The 23,253-nt window shown below is 37.2% G+C and overlaps 1 protein-coding gene across 2 annotated transcripts in view; it reads left to right on the plus strand.

The window, feature by feature from the left end:
- The first annotated feature begins 86 nt into the window (after positions 1-86).
- LOC139133646 (solute carrier family 45 member 3-like) overlaps positions 87-23,253 on the plus strand; it is a 28,719-nt gene continuing 5,552 nt past the window's right edge. The window contains exons 1-4 of one of the 2 annotated variants that reach the window (XM_070700406.1): positions 107-238; positions 1,064-1,170; positions 12,286-13,635; positions 19,355-19,620. In XM_070700406.1, the coding sequence (XP_070556507.1) occupies positions 12,474-13,635; positions 19,355-19,620 (1,428 nt within the window). In that variant the 5' untranslated portion in view covers positions 107-238; positions 1,064-1,170; positions 12,286-12,473. Of the gene's footprint in view, positions 239-1,063; positions 1,171-12,285; positions 13,636-19,354; positions 19,621-23,253 lie in introns of both variants that reach the window. The other variant, XM_070700398.1, reaches the window with a different exon arrangement.

The raw sequence follows: 23,253 nt of genomic DNA on the forward strand, positions 1-23,253 counted from the left end.
AGCTGAGTATGAGGGAGATACACTGTTTTTTGAATTATTTTATCGGGTGTCTGCCATATTGGGAAAAAACACGAGTCTAGGCTTTGATTCACCATGATGACGTTGGCGGTTACGTCAAGTAAACTATGAAAGCCTGTCAAACTACCGATAGATTGGACGCTGCTGATGTGGGAACCGGGTGTCCGCCCGAGTTAAACGTGTCTTACTGAATCCTCAGCGGAAAACGACGTATTTTCAGGTGAGGAACTGTCTATCCAGCAAACTTTGCCGATACGATTTTTTTTTTGTTTCAGGAAAATTACAGATGAATTGTGTACCGTATTTGCGTGCCACCGGCACTCAGTGTCACAGAGCTTTGGCCAAGCCCACACGCAAAACTTTAATTTTGACAACCTTGACACGCGACACAACAAATTTTCGATTCAGACACTTGGCACCAAGGCCAGGTCGTCCCACACTTCCCTTCAGACTTTATCCCCACCGGCATATACTGTGTGTGAGACAGGTGTAACACCAGTAGAAACTGGGATTTGCGTTCTTCAAATTTGAACCAAATTCATTGTCAACGTCATGATCTGACACTCATCTATTGTCAGTTTTTTTCCATGTCGGAGGGGGAACCCAGTGTGAGAGAAAAGTTCACTGTGCACCAGACGTAAACAAATACTGTAAACGTGCAACGTGGCCACGGAACATTGCAAGTGGCAACAATCTAGCCCATATCCACGTCCGCAAGTACTTTATAGTTGTGCTCGTCCACGTCCGACGTCCGCAATTACTACCACCATTTTTAAAGTCTATGCTACAACTAAGTTGTGCTGTCTCAGACATGATGTATCAAAACTGTAACCTTATCTTGCTTTCTCGGGAGTCCGGATAGAGGCGTTGATTGTGAAAAGAAAACTTACGTATTTTACTTGCCGATCACTTTACTGTAACCATGGAGCTAGATGTTTCTAGCTCCATGCTGTAAAGTTTAATAGCATGAAATATTTTTTCAGGGCCCTTCCTATGTCTCAAATTTAATTGAGACAAGAATAGTCTCACTCATGATTGTTTACAGAATATTGCTCAGAATTTGCTCCGCCTACCAGGAGGGTGTAAAGGTGTAACACACAGACATGCCACGCAAAGCTACTCCAGGATTCAGATTGCCAGCACAGCTTGTTTGTAGGTAACATTCTTATCATCATTAACCAAGTCGTTCAACATGTTTCTGAAATTCTTACAAATTTTCTTTTCACGGGTATTCACCATCTTTCATCAAATAAATTCAAAAATGTTCAGGGTACTGGCTGTGACAAAATTGGCCAAAAAAAGCACAAATTTCGAAAAATGCACCCAAAATTGCCAAAAAGTAGGTATATGAGGTAAAAGGTATTTGTACTAAGTGTTTCACTATGATCAAATATCCTTACTTCCCTTATAATGTTTCAGAATGCAGTAAACTTCATGCAAATTTTTCTTCTGTTGATATGTTTTGTGAAAACATTTACTTATGGAATTTAATTTTTAAGAAAGTGGCAGACGAACAGGTTTTCCATTCATTCCCTGTATCTGTTAGTCATTCATTGCTTGAAACAAGAATTTATTATTAAGTTATGATGAATTAAACAAACATGATCCTGGTAACCTATCCACCCTATTCCATTTCTGCTGTCAAGAACCTTTTGTACTATTTTACAAAGAATATGTCGACTTACCAATATTTCATAATTTTTCTGTGTCACCGTGAACAAAAATTGTAGCACCAACGATTCTTTTCACATTTCTGGCAAAATATAAAGAAATCTGTACAAATTTATAAATCAGTACAATAAATAAGAGAAGCGAGAAAGTTTCCCAACTAAAAAAAATCAGCCAAGAGTCTATTAATCAGTGTAATTGTGGGGAAATGATTGCATTTGACGAGGACAGAAAAAGCCAAATTGCTGATACACAACATGCTGGTTCATATCATAGGCAGAATAGCTGTGGTCATAATCTGCTATTATTTCCACTTTATATAAAATTTATTGATAGGATAGGCAATTCTCTGATCGTACTGTTCCAAGTGAGTGACATTTTCTAAGAGCATACTGTATCGTGTATTGCCCACATGTCAGGTAAGACATACTTTTCTGCCGGAAAGATAAGTGTGTCTAGGTTGTGAGAGGTTGACAGAGGTATCCCAGAATTGTTTGCATTGAGACTGTAGTGTGTAAATATGTCAGTAGATGAAGTTGATAAAACTGTTCATGCCTTTGTTGCAGTCTATTAATCCCATTAGAGTAGAGACCTGCAAATAATAGAGCTCATTAAAGAGTCAAATCTGATAATAAGGTTATTGATAAGTAAAATGATCAAGCTTTTCAGTCAGACAGACATTAATATCTTTTTCTCAAGAGCCTCAAGAGTTGAAGTATCACGACATGCAAATCAAATATTGTTTAAGTTTAACCCTTTGAGCACCAAAGTCAATTTTAGTCGCCTTCATGAAATATACCCAGTCAATTTTTTCAGATTTTTGCCAAAATTTTGATATAAAACTGTAGCAAATGAAATGTTATGCTCATATGGTCCAAAATTATCAAAAAAACACACAGAGAAATTCATAAAAATTATAAAATATTGCACTAAAATTTTGGTTGGAAAATTATAGCACTCAATTTTAATTAATGTCCCTTGATTCAGATTTCATGTGTATAATCATCACTATGCTCCAAAAATTGAAAAACACAAGGGATTGCCAATTTACATAACGGTACATGATTTGCATATTATTTTTTGTTAAAATTATTCTTTGGTGTGGTTATCAGTATATCAATAGATTGTTCCAAAAACAGAGTGGTGGGTCATCCCTCTCCCTGTTGAGAGCCCTGATTATCGTGTACTATGCAATGAAAATTGTATCGTAGAAGATAGCGGCATATACATTTGTATGAAATATGCTAATATTACAAATTATGTGTACGCAATATCAGGTGACCAATGAGTTTTTTAACCCTTGAGTGCTGTAATTTTTCCCACCAAAATTTTATTGTAACATTTTCCCAATTATTGTGAATTTTTCTGTAATTTTTTGATACTTTTGGACCAAATGGACATCATATTTCATGGGCTACAGTTTTTTATCAAAATTTTAGCAAAAACACCTGAAAAAAATTGAATGGGGTATATTTTATAGAGGCTACAAAATTTGACTTTGGCGCTCAAAGGGTTAAACCAATAAATGAAATGGCAGGGAGACTATGGGTGATCATTCATCACATTAATAGAGGCAAGAGTTTACCTTTTGCAGTCAGCATTACAAAGTGAACTGTATTTGATAAATTTATGATTGACAATTGTGTATACATTTAGTAATTGAAAACCTCATATACTTTCCCTATAAATTTAGCTCAAATTCTAAAATTGTACAGGTTTTCCTGTCAGTATTGCGATTGTTTCCTGCAATCCTCAGATTATTCCACACAATAATATACATGTAATCTGATCAGATATCAGATCTCACAGGATGTGGTGTTCTTAACTTTGAGTGGTTTCACTCTCAACGTTCCATTCGCAGTCAAGGGAATACCTCAGAACATAATGGTATAGCTACGATAGTTTATAGAGAATGCTGCCAGCACAACTCGCAAAACCGATGATCCCTTTTTTCCTCAATAAAAATAGTAACCATATGGTTTTAAGTGTTTGGAATAAATAAACATGTGGTACATATTGGCAACATGGACAAGTATTGGGGCCTTCCAAACAACTGAGTTATTAACCCCATACTTTCTGGTATCATTGCTGTTTGTGAATTGATGTTTTCGTTGAATAATTGCATTGTTAAACCTTTCATGTCCAGTGCATAGCAGTTAAGTTTTATTGCAGAGAAAAACAATATTGTTGAACCAAATTTAAATGTGAATGAGCTGAAGATATATACACAGGAGAATTTGCCGTCTACAGCCGCTTAGTTTGTGTGTTTACTTAAGGAGATTAGCTCGGCTGCACCAAGTTGTCATTTGAAAACTTTGATTCAAATAGTTTTTTAGAAAAGTAAAATTAACGGTCGTAGGGTTGATATCAAACATAAATGTAGTTGTTTTGTGGGAAAAGACTCCTCAAACCTTACGGCTGTTAAAGCTTAATCTGTAAATATTGATTAGGTCTGTTATATCTAGATAACAAGTCTGACTTCACTGAAAATAAAATTGATTTTTTGGGGGAAGAGGTAAATTCATAAGTCAAAACTCACCTATCCACAAACAATGAAGTCCTTTGTGTAATATTTATCTCTGTTTCAGTACACAGTACGATGTATGTATGTTTTATCGATTCAAAAAGGAAGTTTTAAGTCTTTTGGTATGTGGGTCTTTTAACCTTCCCAAACTCATGTATGACAACAGTTTGCCACATTGGTTCTACAGAGTTTAGATTGATTTGGCATTTGCACTGGCACAGTTTAAACTGGGTAGAGATAAATATTGATAGATACCGGTATGTAGGGTAGGGATGGATAGTATTAGTGTAATAATTAGCCCTAATTAACTCCCAGACTACTGCAATATAGTAAAATTGCCATACCAAACATACTGTGACTTGCTATGTATCGCATCGCACCATTTGGCATCAAGCTATACATATAAGTACTGGTAATTCATAATGGTACCGGGAAATTCCGGCATTAATTATAGGTAATCAGCGGGTGAAGATCTTGTGCATGTAGGTTGCATGCATTTGTTCCAGGTATTTTTAACTCTTTGATTTGATTGTTGTTGTTGTTGCTAATTGGCATTGTGTCTTGCGGTTGCTGTGGCACATTGTGAGCTTTCTAGAAGAATACAATAGTCACACACTGCTCGGCCCTGCCATGGAAATCAAGGTTTTCAAAGTCAGTGGTATGTGCTGCACTCCCATTATTGGATGGCAGAAAACAGTTTATACCGGTATGTCATAAGTTTTATGTGAACAGAATGTGTCAAATGATATCACAAACAGTAAAATAAAACCGTACCCAAGCTTCAACAAGTAAACTGTAGTGCACCCACCTATCAAAGTCAAACCATCCACAGAGCCGAAATAAAATGGCTGTTAACATTTTTTCTGATCGACAGAATTTTGCCAATTACACATCAAAGCAGCTTACTACATTAAATTACCTCTCTGAATGATGGCGTGTCAAAATTTTGAGGCATTACCATATTTCAGAAGGAAATTAACGGTCAATTGCAGTTTTTATCAATTCATAATCTTATGAGTTTGGTAATTCCATCAGGAAAACTGTCAGTTAGAAAATGATGAGTGTCCTTGAAACAACGAGACCTTTCTCTCGTAACGTAAGAACTCAAGAAGGTTACAGAATGTGTCGGCTAGTATACATTTATGATGGAGGAGAGAGGGTTATATGGTTGACCTCTTGACCCCTGACCGGATGCTGAAAAGCATCGCATCTAATAGCATGGTGATGTTTCACTAGTAAGTGTGATCTGCAGAAGTGCTATTCCCCAGCAAAAATGCTAAATTATACGACTGAGACTCAGAGTTGTGTTGCCATAGATCACGGCCATCAGTTTTTTTTTCAAAATTGCATGTACTTGTTACCGTAAATAAACAAAGACACATAGGGATTTCCTGTTTTGTAGACTCGGGTACATTTACATGTGTGAGGTGACTGAACAATATTGCTTCCAACTGTTCCGGTAAAACCACCTGCAGTGCGTGTTATATATTTACGTGTGAAAATTCATACAGGTACATTTCTTGTGTTTTAGGCATGTTAGGGTTGGGCCAAGAGATTTGGGGGGGGGGGGGAGGAATCAAGCAAGCCCCTCATAGTTTATCACTTGAGAAAACTAGTAGTTTTCCAGGACAAGTGACAACCTGAATTTACAGCAAACATTCTTGCAAAGGGTTTGGGTATTTTTGTCTTATTTCTTGCTCTAAAGTTTCAATGCCAATATTCTTTTCAGGTCAAGTCCTCGTAAAACTGCAATGATCTCAACATGACTTTACACTTGTCAAGGTCAAGTCATTAAAAATCACAATGTTTATGGTGTCTCTGGGAGGCAAGTCAGTGGATATCATGGTGCCTGAGTGAGTTTTCTAGGTGTCTTCAATCTGTCCCTCTGAGCATCTTATGCTCTGCTGGGTTTGTAACGACTTGACCTGGTGGTGACTTACGACCCTGTTGGAAATTGCAATAACCTTTGACACAGTGTTCAATAATTCATGAAGATACACAACTTTCCTGTGCATATTTTGATACATTTTGCTTCGCTAATTTCAGTAAAACAGTTCTTTCAGCAGTGACATGTATTTTTAAAAGCCCAAATTTTGAATACATGTAGCTTTGTAAAATGCAAACATCATGTGATGGCTACCATTAGATGTACACAGGTGTGTTTGGCATGAAAAAAGTGTACAATGTACTAATACGAGTAGAATTCCATTTTAATATTGGCAGAGAATTTTTGTCAAAAAAGGCCCATGTTTTCACTGAAATAGTGTAATACCTACATGTATTGATTTTATAAATAATGTATGGTTGTGCAACGTGAGGTGTGGCGGTCACCCCATCACAAATATGCAGTCGAGGTTATCACGTTTTCTCCAGAGTTTCACATGTGTGTCATTTACAATTCATTGATATACTGTAATGATATGTGTGCTGTTACAGACAGGCAAACACAATGTGTGTACATGGTACATTTGTCCTTCCTTTAAAAAGATATTTATACACACAACAGTATACTCAGCCCAAGTTGTAAATTTCTTTTCACGCTCTGCTGATATTTTTGAATTTCTAGATTATGTCATTGTAAGATGGGAACAAAAGGATGTTTCTGCCGTGATACTATAGTAAATGTTTAACCCTTTCAGTGGGAAAAGAAATTTTTGTCACCCTTATAAAATATACCTAAGCCAATTTATTGCCAGATTTTTGCCAAAATTTTGATAAAAACTGTGGCCAATGAAATGTTGTGTTCATTTGGTCCAAAATTATCAGAAAAATTACAGAAAAGTTCATAAAAATTGGTAAAATGTTTCACTGAAATTTTGGTGGGAAAAAATACAGCACTCAAGGGTTAATTAATCGTAGGTGTTGGCGTAGAGAAAGCCAAATTCCACAGGTGTGTGAGGTTACACCCAGTAGTTTTAGTATTACGCTTTGTCACATACCAGCTGAAACCACTGTTATTGTCAGGGTCGGACTCAACTGCTACTGGGGACTGATCTGTCTTCACCACACAGGTGAGTGAAAGGATAGAGAGCTCTTGTCAGTTAATTGTTGGAAAAAACAATGAAATACCAGCAAGGTAACAATAGTTGCTATCGATATGCAAATTTCTGGAGGACGTCCTTCAGAAATTGGTGTGGAGTGGTAGTAATTATGTACAGTTACAATAATGATTGCTTACAATGACTGGTACATGTTACAACTGTAATTGTAGAATTTTATAAGAAGTAATGGTTGATAACTACGACATATTGAAAGTTGCAGGTATGAATATACAGCTTTATACATTTTGATTCCAGGTATGTAGCCGTGTTAACTTAAGTGACAAACATTCAGTGTTTCTCAATGTCTGAGTAAAACAAGTTTTTTTTCATACTTTTTGTAATCTTGCTGATGCCATTGTCATCTTAGTTTGTTGAACATCAATTGCAAGCATAACCATCGAATAGCAAAAACAAAGTTTTAATAATATTAATATTATAATAATATATTCAATTGATGTTATTTTGCAATTTTCAGTTTTAGAAATATTAGAGGGATACTGGCTGTAAATCTTGATAATATTTTCGTGTTGTTTAAAAACCTTGAGTCCGTTTCCTTCTCCTGCCTAAGATATGTCAAAACTTAGAATATCATACTAGTGAACACAATGCATTGTGGACAGTATGTAGCATTACTGTAGACAAACTTACCATAATCTGAGAATTAGTTTGTGAACAATAACATTAGATATAGTAGCCAAGTTGAATACTTTGCACTTGAACATGATGTTTGGAGTAGAGACGGAGAATGTGTTCTACCAGTACAAACAGTAGAGAGGAAACGATAATTTGAAACGAGGCCAAGCGTAATACGCAAGGGAGATTTAAAACCAGGCTATCTATGCAATGCGAGATCACAGTTATTCCCATTGTATAGATCCATCGTGAGTTTTAAATGCCCCGACCTTTGACCCACCCCAGTGTTGTCAAACACATGCTCATTGTAGTTCTACAACAGTTGAAGAAGGGTGTGGTTACAAGCACTCTACTTTGAATCCCAAGAATAGGATGGATGTATGCTTACATGTGTAGATAAACTAAAACCAGGCTTGTGGGGTAGGCTATACATGTATGTAGAGTACTACACTGTAGTATAAGGTATATGTTTACTGGTTTACAAGCTGTGAAAATAACAGTTTAATTAATGACAAATTGCAGACTTTTCACAAAAATTTAATGTGTTCTCATACCGGTACTACTTGCAACTGCCTATACTTTTATTGCCACCTGTCACTGAAATTTTCTACATCTACAAATGTGATGTGTGACTGAGTTCATCAAATTGCAATCAGGACTTCATCACATTTTATGGAACTTGTATGGACTGATTAAAAATCAAAATTTAAAGGTATGTGCAGGGTTCTCCACAAGGGGATTATTAGGGGTGGGCCACCCCGTCTGTTTTTTGGAGCAATCTATTCATATGTTTAATAACCATATTAAGAATATATTTCCACAACAAAATAATATTGTGCATTGTTATGCAAATTGCCCACCCCTCTGTTTTTGCAAACCATAATGTTGATGTACCAGGCCTCAGATTGTCTTGCCAGGAAATTTACTCACTAGATTACAATTTCAATGGAAAACAACAGGCTTTAACACCTCCATACATGTAAGTCCCTTACAGACCAGAACAAACTTTATACCAGGGATCAAGTCCCTGACCTTAAGTGCTGGTCAATTTGGCATGATTTTTTGAGCAGAACAAGAGACTGCTTTTACAAGTAGAACAAAAATACTTTTTTGGAATGCATAGTCACTAAATATTAACCAGAAAGGCCAAACCAAAACTTAGAATTATTTACCCATTGCACATACTTTGTATGACTGGAATGTCTTGTGTTGCCAAACTTGGTACTGAGATAGCGGCAAGCTTTGTGAGGCTTATCAAAATCTGACAAGTTAAAATTCCTGTTTGACAGCTGTTGCACTCCAGTGTTACAGGTAGAAACATTGGTCTAGCCGATGTTACATCATGAAATCCTCCTCTGCATATATTATTTCCATTTTGAAAACTGGTCAAAGATGGCGTGTAAATTTGTGAAGGCTTGATTCTGAACAAAAAGTTAGGTATGGCATGCTGTTTTGTAATGCAAATGTCACCGTAATAAAAATCAAAACACTATACCATACCAAGGTTTTTTTAATTTATGTGCATATTGGAAACATCTCCTTTGCCTGTAGAATGTTACATGCTTATCATTGAAAACTGCAATGTGGTTATTTAAACCACAGTATCATGGGAAATACCGGTAAAAAGTCCTTGAATTTGAAAGCAATTGAGTTACAGCACAATACCTGACAGTGGTGACCACCACCAAATCCCTACATGTACCGAAAGTTCCAAGTAACCCCATCTTTGAAAGTAACAGGGGCTACAATGTAGTGCATGCCTTGTAATTGAAAGATTTAAACTTTTGCCCAAACTTTCCACAAGGAAACTATACACCATTCCTTTTGGAGATCCAGACTAAATATCAGTGGGGTCATCATACAAATTTGGCACCAGAGAAAACAAATCACCCAAGATTTACCGATATTTCAAATTCACAAAATGGCCGCCATCCCTGTGTTAACTCCAATGAGGAAAATGAAATTTTTTGATATTCACAAAAATAAGCCAGTGAAAACTTTTATTTACTCCACGAGCTTCAAAATGAGCCCCCACAAATAACAGTAGACCAAAAATCTGTCGCAAAAGATTAAGAGTCGGAACATCTGCCTCTGAGACACATATCACTGTACCAGTACAAGGGTGAACATCTTTATTTCCCTTAAGCATCTATGTACAGAATACATTCTGACCGTTAGAATAATTTATCAGTCCAAGTAGATATATCCTTTGTAATACTGGTACAATTACTAATGATCAATTACCGGTATTTATGTCAAACATATTTTGCTCGCCTTTGTTAGTGATAATTAAGCTCTAGCAGCTGCATTTATATGCATTATTTATAATTTTGGTTCAATCTGACTGTATAATACAATGTCTTCTCATAAATTGTTTTTGCAAGGATATTGTCCATTTAAGAAAAAGTAGGTGTTGTTGTACCATGGAATGCAACCTATGTTCAACAAAACTGTATCATTTATATATTTATGTGCTGCAGGTCAATAATAACCATCACTTTTTAATATGAAAGATAAAGCAAATAACAGGATGGCTGGACAGTCTCATATTACTTTTTTGTACTTGGTACACAAGTTTTGTAGATAATGTTATAGATAAAAAGAACTGACTCATTTGAGTGTCTGGATAGAACACACAAGGGAAGTGCTAACGTACTTATCAAGTTGATCATAGAGACCGAAGTTAATTAGGACAGCACTTTGGCTAAACAAACCATAATACAACTATCGTACTGAAGCCAATCTGTTTACAAGGATAAACAGTGGAGTGGCGTGTCACATGATAGTATTTCGGCACCTACATGTGTGATCTATCCAAACACTCAAATGAGTGGGTTCTCTTTATCAACAATGTTATCTACAGAACTTGTGTGGGACGTACAAAAGAGTAAACGTAAGTAAAAGACTGTCCAACCATCCTATTTTTTGCTGTAAACTTGAAAAATGTTGTAAATGAAGTGAAATATAATCCAACTGTTACTGTGGTGACTGTCATGCTACTGATCTGCAAGACGATTAGTACAACCCTTCAACTTGTGATAAACCAGTATAAATACACATTATTGTTTACAGAAAAATATGACAGAAGTCACCTTATATCGCAGGATACATGTACTTTAGAAACTCACTATTAAAATGGAAGCTTTATTATATTTCACAGATATCTAGAAAAGATATCTTAGATAGAATATCTCAAAACAGGCAATTATAGAATTGCAAGTATTCTTATCTGAATAAACCAAACATACTGGTACCAGTATAATTTCAAAAGCCAACATGGATCAGATCGGGGATCAGATATGGTTTTTAAGTTAGTTAGAGAGTTACTGGTCAATTCAAGCTGAGGTACACTTAAATTTATTGTCTGGTATCTTCAGGTTCTTTTATTTCATTGATAGTAAATTGTAGAAGACGTAAGTATTGAGCTTTTGGGTTTTTTTCAGTAATTAAAATTTGTTTGTCAAAACAAACAGTGACTAGGTAATATCTGTATAGCAAACACAGAAGCTATAAAATGTGTATTTCAGTGGCCAAGTTCATGTTAGAGCATGTCGGCATGAACTGACTTGCTGCATACTACTGTGGAATGTTTTGTCAGCATTACATGTAAATTGTAGTACAGTATTGTCTCAGGCTGAAAAATATGAAAATACTGGCTGGCTGCCCATTTCTTTTACTTTGATTGAAGGAAAATTACTTATACTGTGAAATCTGCACACACGAAACAGCTGTCTGCATCGGAAGAAGTTTTTCATTCAATCCATCATTCAACAGATGGAAGCCTTGTCACAGGATTGAGATATCACCACTCCTGCAAATGGGAACCTAACCCTTTCACCATAATGGTTTGGTCCAACCCCTTTTTTTCAATTGTGAGTGTGGACCTGTATACGGGGAAATAGGGTGAGAAGGCTGGAAGGCACAATACTCATGATCACTGTCTAAAATTTATGCAACATGAGATCATGAGGCTAGTATCCTGGTTTGAACCCTTTCAACATCATGGTTTGGCCTGAGCCCGTTGTCATCAATAGTGAGTGAGGACCTGTTTACCTGGTATTGGGGGGGGGGGGGTGAGCAGGTTCAACTACACCCTCCTGATCTAATCCTTGTAATGCTGTGCTGTATTAACATTACATGTACCCGATACATGTACTCTTTGAATAATATTAATATTACATGCGCTGTACTTAAAATATTTAGTTAACAAGGGCATTTGAAATAACTGATTTCTGCATTTATTTCTTTTCAACGTCCAATAATTCATATACACGTAATTGTTGCAGGCCCTATCATGACGTATTGATAATTTGGCTTTTAGCTGACGTGTTTTGCTTATCGCTGTCAAACTGCTCCGGCCTATTTCTGACAACAGGGTATATTTTTTTTAATTTTTTCCAGGGAATTAGAGTGATCCGATGAGTGTTTGCTTGGATTAATGTCAGTGCAGCTGGCAGTGACGTGATTGGGTGCAGGTAGGCAGCATGTCCGGCTATATAGAAGTGCATCATCTGCTACTACGCAGCAGTTAGATCCAACAGTGGTACGTACCCATCAACAGAGCCGGGGGAGATAGAGAGACGTCAAATATGCCAGCTACAGATACAGTCAGTATATTGACAGCCACGCCGTCGCTAGGACTGGGCCATGATTTCCGACTGTCCTACCTGCTGTCACTCAATTCAATAATCTGCGGATTGGAGCTGTGCACCTCTGCCGCCTTCAGTTATATCCCTCCCATGTTACTCAAGGCTGGATTCTCCGAAGGCTCGATGAGTTTTGTAATGGGGCTAGGCCCTGTCTTTGCCCTCATTTTGGTTCCGCTGCTGGGGGTCTACAGCGATCAGTGTACAAGCCGCTATGGGAGGAGGCGACCGTTCATTTTCTATTTCTCCGTGGGGACCATCGTCACCCTGGTGATCATTCCATACGGAAGCGCCACCGGGAAAATCAGTTTGGCTCTTGCCGTGATCGTGCTTGACTTCTGCACTCAGGCGTGTTACACACCGTTTGAAGCCCTGCTGTCAGACTGCTGCACCAACCCCCAGCAGCACAACAGATGTTTCACCGTGTTTTCTTTCATGACCAGCATCGGAGGCTGTATCGGCTACTGGCTGACATCCATCGACTGGACGCAGACAAGATGGGGTACACAATTTAGCAAACCTGAGAAAGCTGTCTTTTCAATTTTGTTAGTCATATTCACGTCAGCCGCCGTTACGTCACTCTTGTTGGCCAGAGACACACCAGCAAAACCATGTAGCTCCACGAAACCTACAATACATAAGCACGATACTAGGACTAAAGACATGAGCGACCTGACTGAAAAAATTGACAAATACCTTCAAAAATCGAGCATTAGTAAATTTGGCGAGAGCAAATCATCTAACGGAGATTTGTCAATGAAAATTTTGATATCAGACGGTCCGGTCTTCTATGGCAACGACATTAACGGTAGAAATCTACTTCACAATCTTGTTAAAACAAGGACGAAAATCTCCAATATGGGTTTGCTGTCTAGGGCAGCCCGTAAACTGTTGCCAGACGCAGTTGTCAGAAATATACAAGAGCTTCAACAAAGTGTTATAACAATGCCCGCTGTGTTGGCTCGACTCTGGACGGCTCACTTTGTCACAACGACGGCTATCATGGGATTCAAGTTATTCTTCACGGATTTTGTCGGGACGGCCATCTTCAATGGAAATCCTGATGCGGCTGAAGGCTCAGAGTCGCAAAATCTTTACGATGCAGGTTTGTTTTCAATAGTCTATTCGTCATCGGTCCTCTGGCCATTTTCATTGATGAAGATATCTGACCTACATCATTAGAGGGCCAGTAACTCTAACTTTTATTGATTTTTTTTGCACTTTTTTTTTTTTGTCCGTCAACAGCGTTTATAATTATACATGTAAAATACACTGTTGATTATTGTTTACATCTAAATTCTATTCTGGACCAGAATGCACTTGTCAACAATAACAATGCAGTGTACACATGTACAGGCTGAGTTGACAAGCTGAATACTGAGTATTTCAGCAACATGATTTCGGGAGCAGGACAAGAAACTGAATATGTGAAAAAATAAAACTAGTGATAGGGTTACTGTATATTGGTACATATGATAGGAAAACCCTAAACTTTGATGTATTCTCTTCCATTTTGAAATTTGCTTCGCCACCCCCACCCCCACCCTCCTCCCAAAGACAAAATTTCTTCAAAGATTATTTGCTACAGACACAGCATATGACATGATTTTCCAAAACAGACGTACGGGAAGATGCTACAATCTTAAAATTTCAGCAAGTCCAGTTTTTATCCTTGATAACAGTCTGGTCAAACCACTGATAGATAGAGAGTTTTTCCGAATCACTTCTGATAACAATAGGGTTAAACCATTTTTTGAAGCAAAAAAAGTCATTAGAGATAGTCACTGACATAATTAACCTTTGATCTGAACCTTTTCCAAAAATGTACCTTCCAAGTTAGTGGAAATATTGTATATGTGGCACTTTTTCACACCGCCATCATGATATTTAATACCTTAGTATTTATTTGAGCCACAATTTTACGGTGTCATTCACATTTATGTGAAAAAAAAAAAATTTTATGGCTAACATTGGTGAAGGGATAGTATTTGCATCAAATGCAATAATTCTCAGCTGTCATTATTGTCGGTTGAATGTTTTCCATTTATAGCAGCGTGTCTCTAGTTCAAAGAATGAGTCGGTGGCTGTAACTTCTGATGATTTTTTTTGCTATTTTTTTTTCGTACGTCACTTGCAATGTCTTGTATTTGTCCCCAAATCATGTTGAAACTACTATTTGGCCTGCCGAGTGTCTTTACATGTACAGTACAGAACAGTAGAGTGTATAATTACTGCTTTCATTGGAATTCTAGTCCAGACCAGAATTCACTTGTCAGCAATAACAATACAGTCTACACATGTACGGGCTGAGTTGACAAGCTGAATACTGTGTATCTCAACATGCTTTGGTGAATAGAACAAGAAACTGTAGTTGACATTAAAAACAAAAATGACGAAAAATTCATCAAAAGCTACAGTTTCTGTCCCTTTAACTTTTCCATGACAACCTGGAGATGATAATTGCACACACCCTACAGCAAATCGATGTTTTTCTAATTCTGCATGAATCGTTGCGTGGACATGCGTGTCATTTTGTTTACAATGTCTAAACTTTAACATTTGCTTTGAGTGACTCTGAGTTCTGTTAGAAATTTAATGACATCCGGCATGTTGCATCCATCCTGTTTCCATGACGAGATCATGTACCCTGTGGCACTTCCAGTGTACTTCAGTCACTTTATGGATGGTTCCCATGGAAGTTGTACCAATCCAGGGATACAATTACAGTATAAAGGAACAGGAGAATTGTTACCAGGTCTCCAAACCATTCATCTTGCTCCATAACTGTAGGAAAAAGTTTTAATTGAGAAGGCTCGCATAATATTTTGCATGTACTGCATGTTTTGGAAAGAGAGTTTTTATCTAAAGAGTTCTATCAGAGTCTTATTGCTTTGACTAAGTTCTAGTTTTTGCCAACTAAAGTTTTCTACCGTAGCTGATATTTCCCCCCCCCCCCTTAATATACAGTGTAAAGTTTTTTCCATCACTATAAAAACAATAATAAGAGTCCACATTGTGTATGTGATGATGGTTTATATGGCACAAGTGTGATGAATGCAACAGCGGCAGGCTTTTTAACCCTTCGAGCGTCAAAGTCCATTTTTGTCCCCTTTATAAAACCCCCAGTCAATTTTTCTTGGATTTTTTGCCAAAATTTTTAGAGAAAACTGTAGCCAATGAAATGTGATGTCCATTTGCTCCAAAATTATCAAAACATTACAGAAAAATTCATGAAAATTCATAAAATTTTGCACTAAATTTTGGCGGGAGAAAATTACTGCACTCAAAGGGTTAATTAATATTCAAAACTCTTGAAATTTTTGGATAATTTCTGTAAACTCTCCAGCATTCAAACCTTCATACAGAGCACCAATGATATGAAATCATCAATAAAACTTAGGCTTGATTTAAAGTCTGTGCATCCCATGGAAAGCAAATCAATCCAAATGTGGCAAGGGTAAGTAATTTGCAGATTTTCTGACATTATCAGGCTCACATGTATTTGGAAATATTTCATGTGTACAGATACAGTATCTTGAAATGTTTCCAGTGCCACAGGGAAAGTGAGTAACTTCAACACAGCGATATATGGTACCAGTATACTGGTAAATAGAGTGATACACTGGTAAAGGTAGATTTCAGAAAACATTTGCGTTAATGTTATCCGTGAAAGACAAAAATTCTCATAAAAGTTGTCCCCACAAAAGTAATTCCAAAGAATCAGGGCCTTGCAAACTTCAATATATTATTATTGTTTGTAGTGAAACAAAACATGAAACTGAATCACTTGATGTCCGTCTGTGACACGTAAGACTACCATGTACTGCTAACCAAGTTATCAGTGGCTTCGTCATATCAACATTTCTCAGATAGCTGCCAGTAGGAAAACTAAGTATTAATATGATTAATGATTGGTTGAGATGTATATTTGTGTGGAACTTGCCATCCCTGGAGGTGAACATATGGTACTGTTGATGATGGAATACCCTACAGATAACACTTGCTATATTTATACTGGTTGCCCAGACACTGGACCTGTACTTCCCAGGGCTTAACAGTGCCAATAGCAACTGTATGAAGAGCATGTTTGATGGTAGCGAAATGCGCCGTAACCATTCTTTGTAACGACTTTTTTACTGTTATCGCCATGGATGCAACATACCTTGCAAATCTGCCTTTTATGCCCTGCAATATACAGTTACAGTATCGGCAAAGAGATTGAGGCCACAGATGTTGGATGTAAAAATTGGTGAACATTAATAGCCCATGTAACAATCGTCAACTTAATCCTTCTTTTTTCAAAGTTGAATTCAGTGGAAAGTCTGGTTTTAGTTTGCAATATCTCAAAAAAATGTGAGAAATTTAAGTTTAACATATAAATTGTGTCATTTTGAGATTTCAAAAAACAAATGTCTACAGTAAAACCTGTCTAAACCAGAATGCTGTCTATTCTGAACAGTTATCTCAGTTCTTGGCCCATAGAAACAATGTTAAATACACCTCCATAAACTGGACACCCCTCTAAACTGAACGACCTTTCCAGAGTCGATGGTGTCTGTTTTAGACAGGTTTTACTGTATATTCTGATTTCTACTGGATTTGAACAGGTTCCATGCCAAAGCAAATGAAGCAATGGAGTGCTGTTTAATCTACAAAGTAATCATAAATTGAACACCCTGAAATTTCAGCTAAATTCAGTCTTAGTGCTCGGTACCCTAAATACAACTACCGGTATGCTACCTACCCTAAGTGAGTCATACAAGTCTCAGGCGATCTACCATATTTTCAACATTTTGGATTTCAACAGGTAAAACACATAACTCAAAGTAAAGTTTTAGGTTATACAGGAATTGCATACCAGCACTCCACTATTTAGTCCCCGCGGACAAAGTCCGGCGGGGACTTATAGATTGGGTCCCGTCTGTGCGTCCGTCCGTCCGTCCGTCCGTCCGTCCGTCATCAACAGTTTCTCAGACACTGCTGAACCAATTTCGTTCAAACTTGGCACAAAGGTATAACACTATGACCTACAGATGCACGTTGATTTATTTGTGATACGATCGAATTTGGCCGCTAGGCGGCCATTTTGTTGCGATTTTTCATGTCTTTGGACCATAACTCAGACATCCTTGAGCAGATTCTGTTCAAACTTGGCACAAAGGCATAACACTATGGCTTTCATATCCATGTCAAATAATTTTGCGATAAGATCCAATATGGGCGCGAGGCGGCCATTTTGTTGCGATTTTACATGTCTTTTGACCATAACTCAGACATCCTTGAACAGATTCTGTTCAAACTTGACACAAAGGCATAACACTATGGCCTACATCTGCATGTCAAACTAATTGCGATAAGATCCAATATGGCCGCGAGGCGGCCATTTTGTCTGCGATTTTTCGTGTCTTTGAACCATAACTCAAACATCCTCCAATCGATTCTGTTCAAACTTGGCACAAAGGCATAACACTATGGCCTACATATGCATGTCAAATTATATTGCGATACGATCCAATATGGGCGTGAGGCGGCCATTTGTTGCGATTTACATGTCTTTGGACCATAACTCAGACATCCTTGAACCGATTCTGTTCAAATTTGGCACAAAAGCAAAACAGTATGCCCTTCATATGAACACCAATTTATTTCGTGAAATGATCCAATATGGCTGACAGGCGGCCATTTTTTTGCAATTTTTTCATGTCTTTGAACCGTAACTCAAACATCCTTATCCTTGAACCGATTTTGTTCAAACTTGGCATAAAGGCAAAGCACGTACTATGGCATGCATATGCATGTATCAATTAACCTTGCGATATGATCCAATATGGCTGCAGAACTGCCATTTTGTTGGAATTTTGCATGTCTTTGAAGCGTAATTCAAAGGTCATTACACCCATTTTGTCCAAACTTGGCACAAAGATCAAGCACTATGGCATACATGTCAATTTACTTCGTGACATGTTCCAATATGGCTGCCAGATTGTCATTTTTTTCCAGTATCGCTGCCCGATGGTCATTTTGGATTTTTTCATGTCTTTGAGGCTTAATCATATGCAAATATTCCTTAACCAATGTTGTTGAGACTTGGTACAAAGATAAAGTACTATGACATACATATGCATGTCTACTAATTTTGTGCTATGATCCATATGGTCAATAGACAGCCATTTGATTTCAATTTTGGTGTGATTTTTTTATGTCTTTGAAACATAAACATAGGTCACTGTCCCTCGATGGACTGATTTTGTTCAAACGTAATACATTCTTGTGCACATTAATTTATTTCATTATATGATTTGAAATGGCTGATGGCTGATTACGACAACGTACCCGATCCCATAGCATTTCGAAAATTCCACCAAACCATGTGTATAGTATGTGCCGTCATGACACTAGAGGCAGTGAGGGCATCGTTATGTGTGATGTAATCAAAAGTTCCTTCAGTGGTCATTACTGGCAGAGATGAGTCATTTATTGAACGTTCCTCAGATTACTTTATTATGCAAGTCACAGGCCTCAGGATGCACCCGTTGCATCAATGTCATTCCACAGCGACCTAGACCACAGCTACCTAGACACCAAAGATTATAACAAAATAGACAAGCGGGGACTGTGTCATCAACGATGACTATTTTATTCGATATATTGCAAACTAAAACATACTTTGTACACACAATGCATTTCAATATCAAGCAGTTTGACCCCTTAGCACAAGACAAAAAGCTATTTGAGGTAGAGAGAATTGCTACTAGCTTGGAGAAAAAAAACTAGTATCTTACTACCATTGTGATTGGAAAATCTTCACTTTATTTTTATTGCAGGTGTACGCATGGGTAGCTGGGGTCTGCTATTGCATGGTATAACTGCCGCCATATACTCTGCCTGTCTGGAGGCTCTGGTCAGTACAGTGGGAACCAGGAGAACCTACATGTTTGGTATTTTTACCTTCGCCGTGGCCACCTCTTTCATTGTATTCACACGGAATATGACCATGGTGCTCTGGTTGTCGGCGTTGACGGGATGTGCCTATGCCACGGTAACAGCTCTGCCATACACCTTGCTGACTACTTATCATGAAAACCTAGATGTAAGTAATTGTGTGGTCTGATAAAAACATTTTGCACTTTGTAGTGTTTGAATTTTTTAAAAGTCAGAATTGTTTCAAACTTTATCCTGCAAGTATGAATGATGATATATTAGTATGCATAATCAATAAGTGACATCATCAAACAACCAATCAGCATCTGTCATACCGGTACATAAATTTTTTTGAGAGAAGGAGTGTAATTGGTTGAAGTTAAAGTTGAACAGAGAAGAGGGATTTCCCTTTAATATCAGCTATAGCTGAAATCATCATACTTAGGGGTTATTACACGAAGTTTGGGCGATACCGCGTCGTATTCGAGTGATGTGTCTGTATTTTGACGAGTTGCGCAGCAACGAGTCAAAATACGGACACATCACGAGAATACGACGCGGTATCACCCTAACTTCGTGTAATAACCCCTTTATCATACATGCATGTTTTGGTTATGACTGTTTTCCCACAGACGCTCCGAAATTAGCGACGAAATCAACTTGAAAAAGACCTTCCTTCCTCCGGGCTGTACTTACAAAAAGTTGGTTGCTAAGGAGTGATGACAACCGTATCACTTCTTGATATAAATCCGCTATTGGGCCATTCCACTTCAAAGGAGGGTTTATGGAGCACTTTTAATGCGAACAACTTAAATATTACGATGTCGACACGGGTTTTCACAATTTGAAGAAGATTTATTTTAGCTACTATAGACTATAGTCTATAGAAGCTATTGGGATGGGTATCCGTCCGGCGTCAGTCTGTATGTATGTATGTATGTATGTATGTATGTCCGTTTGTGAGGCGTCCGTCCACTCAAATATCTTGAGAACCGCAGTACTTACTGATTTGATATTTGTTGTGTAGATGAAAAATATGATTTTGAGAAGCTGTTTTTTACGCTCCCATATATGCATATGTATATATGCAAATGGGAGGTATTCGTATAAGGTGGAAAAATGGCGTCTGTGTGTATGTATGTAAGTATGTATGTATGTCTGTTAGTCCGTCCGAATCAAAACTCCTAAACCGTAGCACCTACTGTCTTAGTATTTGGTGTACAGGTGCACCTAGGGGTGGAGATGTGAATTTGTTCAAATGAAGATGTCAGTGCCAAAAATATGCAAATGAGGGGGAAAAAAGGAAAAATCCTACAAATGGCTAAAACTCAGTAAGCATTGGTCAGATTTGGTTGAAACTTGGTATGCAGATTTCTTTAGGTATTCTAAATTATGTGTGCGAAAATTGGGATGAAATTTGCATGTTTGTATTTTTAGGGTATTTTTTCCGTTTTTAGTAAAAAAATCTTGTTCTCTGAAATCGCTCGTCTGAATGCTATGAAACTTAATATTCATGTTCCTCAGAATGACTTTAGTCATGCTTGTACAAATTGTATTGATATTGTCATATTTGTAATTTTGGGCAATTTTCCCAATTTTTGATAAAAAATTTTTAATCAAAAAACTGCTGATTTGATAGCTTTGATACATGTATTTGGTATACAGGTATCTAAGATTAATCTCAATATAATGTATTGAAGGTATGTTGAAACTGGCAATTTTTTTTATTTTGGGGGCAATTTTTGCCTTTTTTGGTCAAAAAATTTTTCTCCAAAAATTCTGATCTGGTAGCTTTGATATCTAGTGTACAGGTTCCTAGGGTTTATGTTGATTAGATATATTTAAAATTAGGATGAAATCTGCAATTTTGTATTTTGGGGGCAATTTTTCTCATTTTTGGTCAAAAAATTTGTTTCTCAAAATTTACCAGTCTGATTGCTTTGATATTTAGTAAACCGGTCCTTAGGGTTTTTGTTAATAAGATATATTGAAATTAAGTTGAAATCCGGAATTTTGAATTTTTGGGGCAACTTTGCAAAACTTTCAGTTTTACTGGGATATCTTTCATTTTGTATTTTTAAGATTTTTTTTGGTAATTTTATACCTACTGGAACTAAGAGTATATAATGTGGTGATTTAGTAAGCATTTGATATGGTAAACTGTATTTGGTGTTGAAATACGGCAAAAAAATCCTGGCAGATTTTGAAAAAATTCCTAACAAATACCAATAAAAAAATTCAGCCAGAGAAGGTTTGACAAAAAGAAAAGGTGAGAGAGTGGGGAAAAAAGAATGTACAATGGATCGGATAAAAAAGATAATGTACAGGTCTCATCGATCTTCCAGACGCCATCCCTTATCAAATGGTCCACCCCGATGTATTTTTGTGCACAATTAACCATGCAGTGTATTTTAGTTTAAGATGTCAAGCTAGGTAAGGATTTGAAAGGAATAGTCAAGTTCATCACAGTTTAAGGTAGCTAAATACCTTTTAGACACTTTCAGATTTTTATTTTTTTCTCAATTGAACACGTCCCAAACCCCAATAAAGTATACATTTTCTGAAAGCCCTGATATAGAGCTATCCGACTAAGCACAGTACACGGTCATTATTTGCATAGGAGTCACGTGACAAGCGTTTTGCTGAACCTTCCAAAAACCGGTTTTTCCCGCCTTATGCGAACATGCTGCAAGATTTCCGGTTGGAATTTCTTCATTGACAAGCCTTGACAATATCCTTCAAAACTGTGTCTGGGATTTTCTTTATATGCCTTTGGTTTTTTTTAATGCGCTCTTAAAGGTGTTAGATGAAGGTGCTTTTCAAGGAATTTTAATTATCACGCCATATAATTTGAATGGAGCCTCCGGGAAAAAATCGCAGACACTGTTTTGAAGTATATTGTCAAGGCTTGTCAATGAAGAAATTCTAACCGGAATCTTGCAGCGTGTTTGCATAAGGCGGGAAAAACCGTTTTTTTGAAGCTTCAGCAAAACGCTTGTCACGTGACTCTTATGCAAATAATGACCGTGTACTGTGCTTGGTCGGATAGCTCTATATCAGGGCTTTCAGAAAATGTATACTTTATTGGGGTTTGGGACGTGTTCAATTGAGAAAAAAATAAAAATCTGAAAGTGTCTAAAAGGTATTTAGCTACCTTAACTTTATCTCTTGTGTCATCATCCTTGTGTAATTGGTTAAGTTTGTAAGTTGTTCCAGATGTGGATGTACCAGCTGTTCTGGAAGAAAACAATGTTTACTTTTTCCTGTAGGGTTTCTGAGTTGATGATTGTATGTTGAAATTTCTCCATGTATCTGGTGTATAGGCAAAGTGTAAGCATTGGTTGCATGTTATGTATTTCAGTCTATGTCAAATATTGTAAATGAAAAATCAAGAACAGTTTACTGTGTGCTTGTAAAAGATAACATATTTGTCAATACATAAACTGCCTTGCAGATTGATTGTCTTAAATATTATCACAGAAGTAGAAAAGGAAAAGAAACTATTCAAATTGCTGTAACATATTCACCTTCAGTGCCTGTATAGGCCTATACTTAACTATTTTATCATTACATTCAGCTGTTTGTTATATCTTTATCACTCTCCATGGGCCAAGGCACACTTGGGGTCAATGTCATCACTCTGTGCCAGTCTGTGTATGTCAGTCTGTCTGTATATGTATGACCATGTTTCATACAATTGTGACTTCTTTTGATAACTATATGGGAGCGAACAGTGATGTTGTCACTATTTTTTTTATTTTTTGATATTGTTGAAAATAGGCAAATTAATGCCAAAAAAGGT

The sequence above is a fragment of the Ptychodera flava genome, chromosome 1 (genome assembly GCF_041260155.1).
Source record: "Ptychodera flava strain L36383 chromosome 1, AS_Pfla_20210202, whole genome shotgun sequence".
Lineage (NCBI taxonomy): Eukaryota > Metazoa > Hemichordata > Enteropneusta > Ptychoderidae > Ptychodera > Ptychodera flava.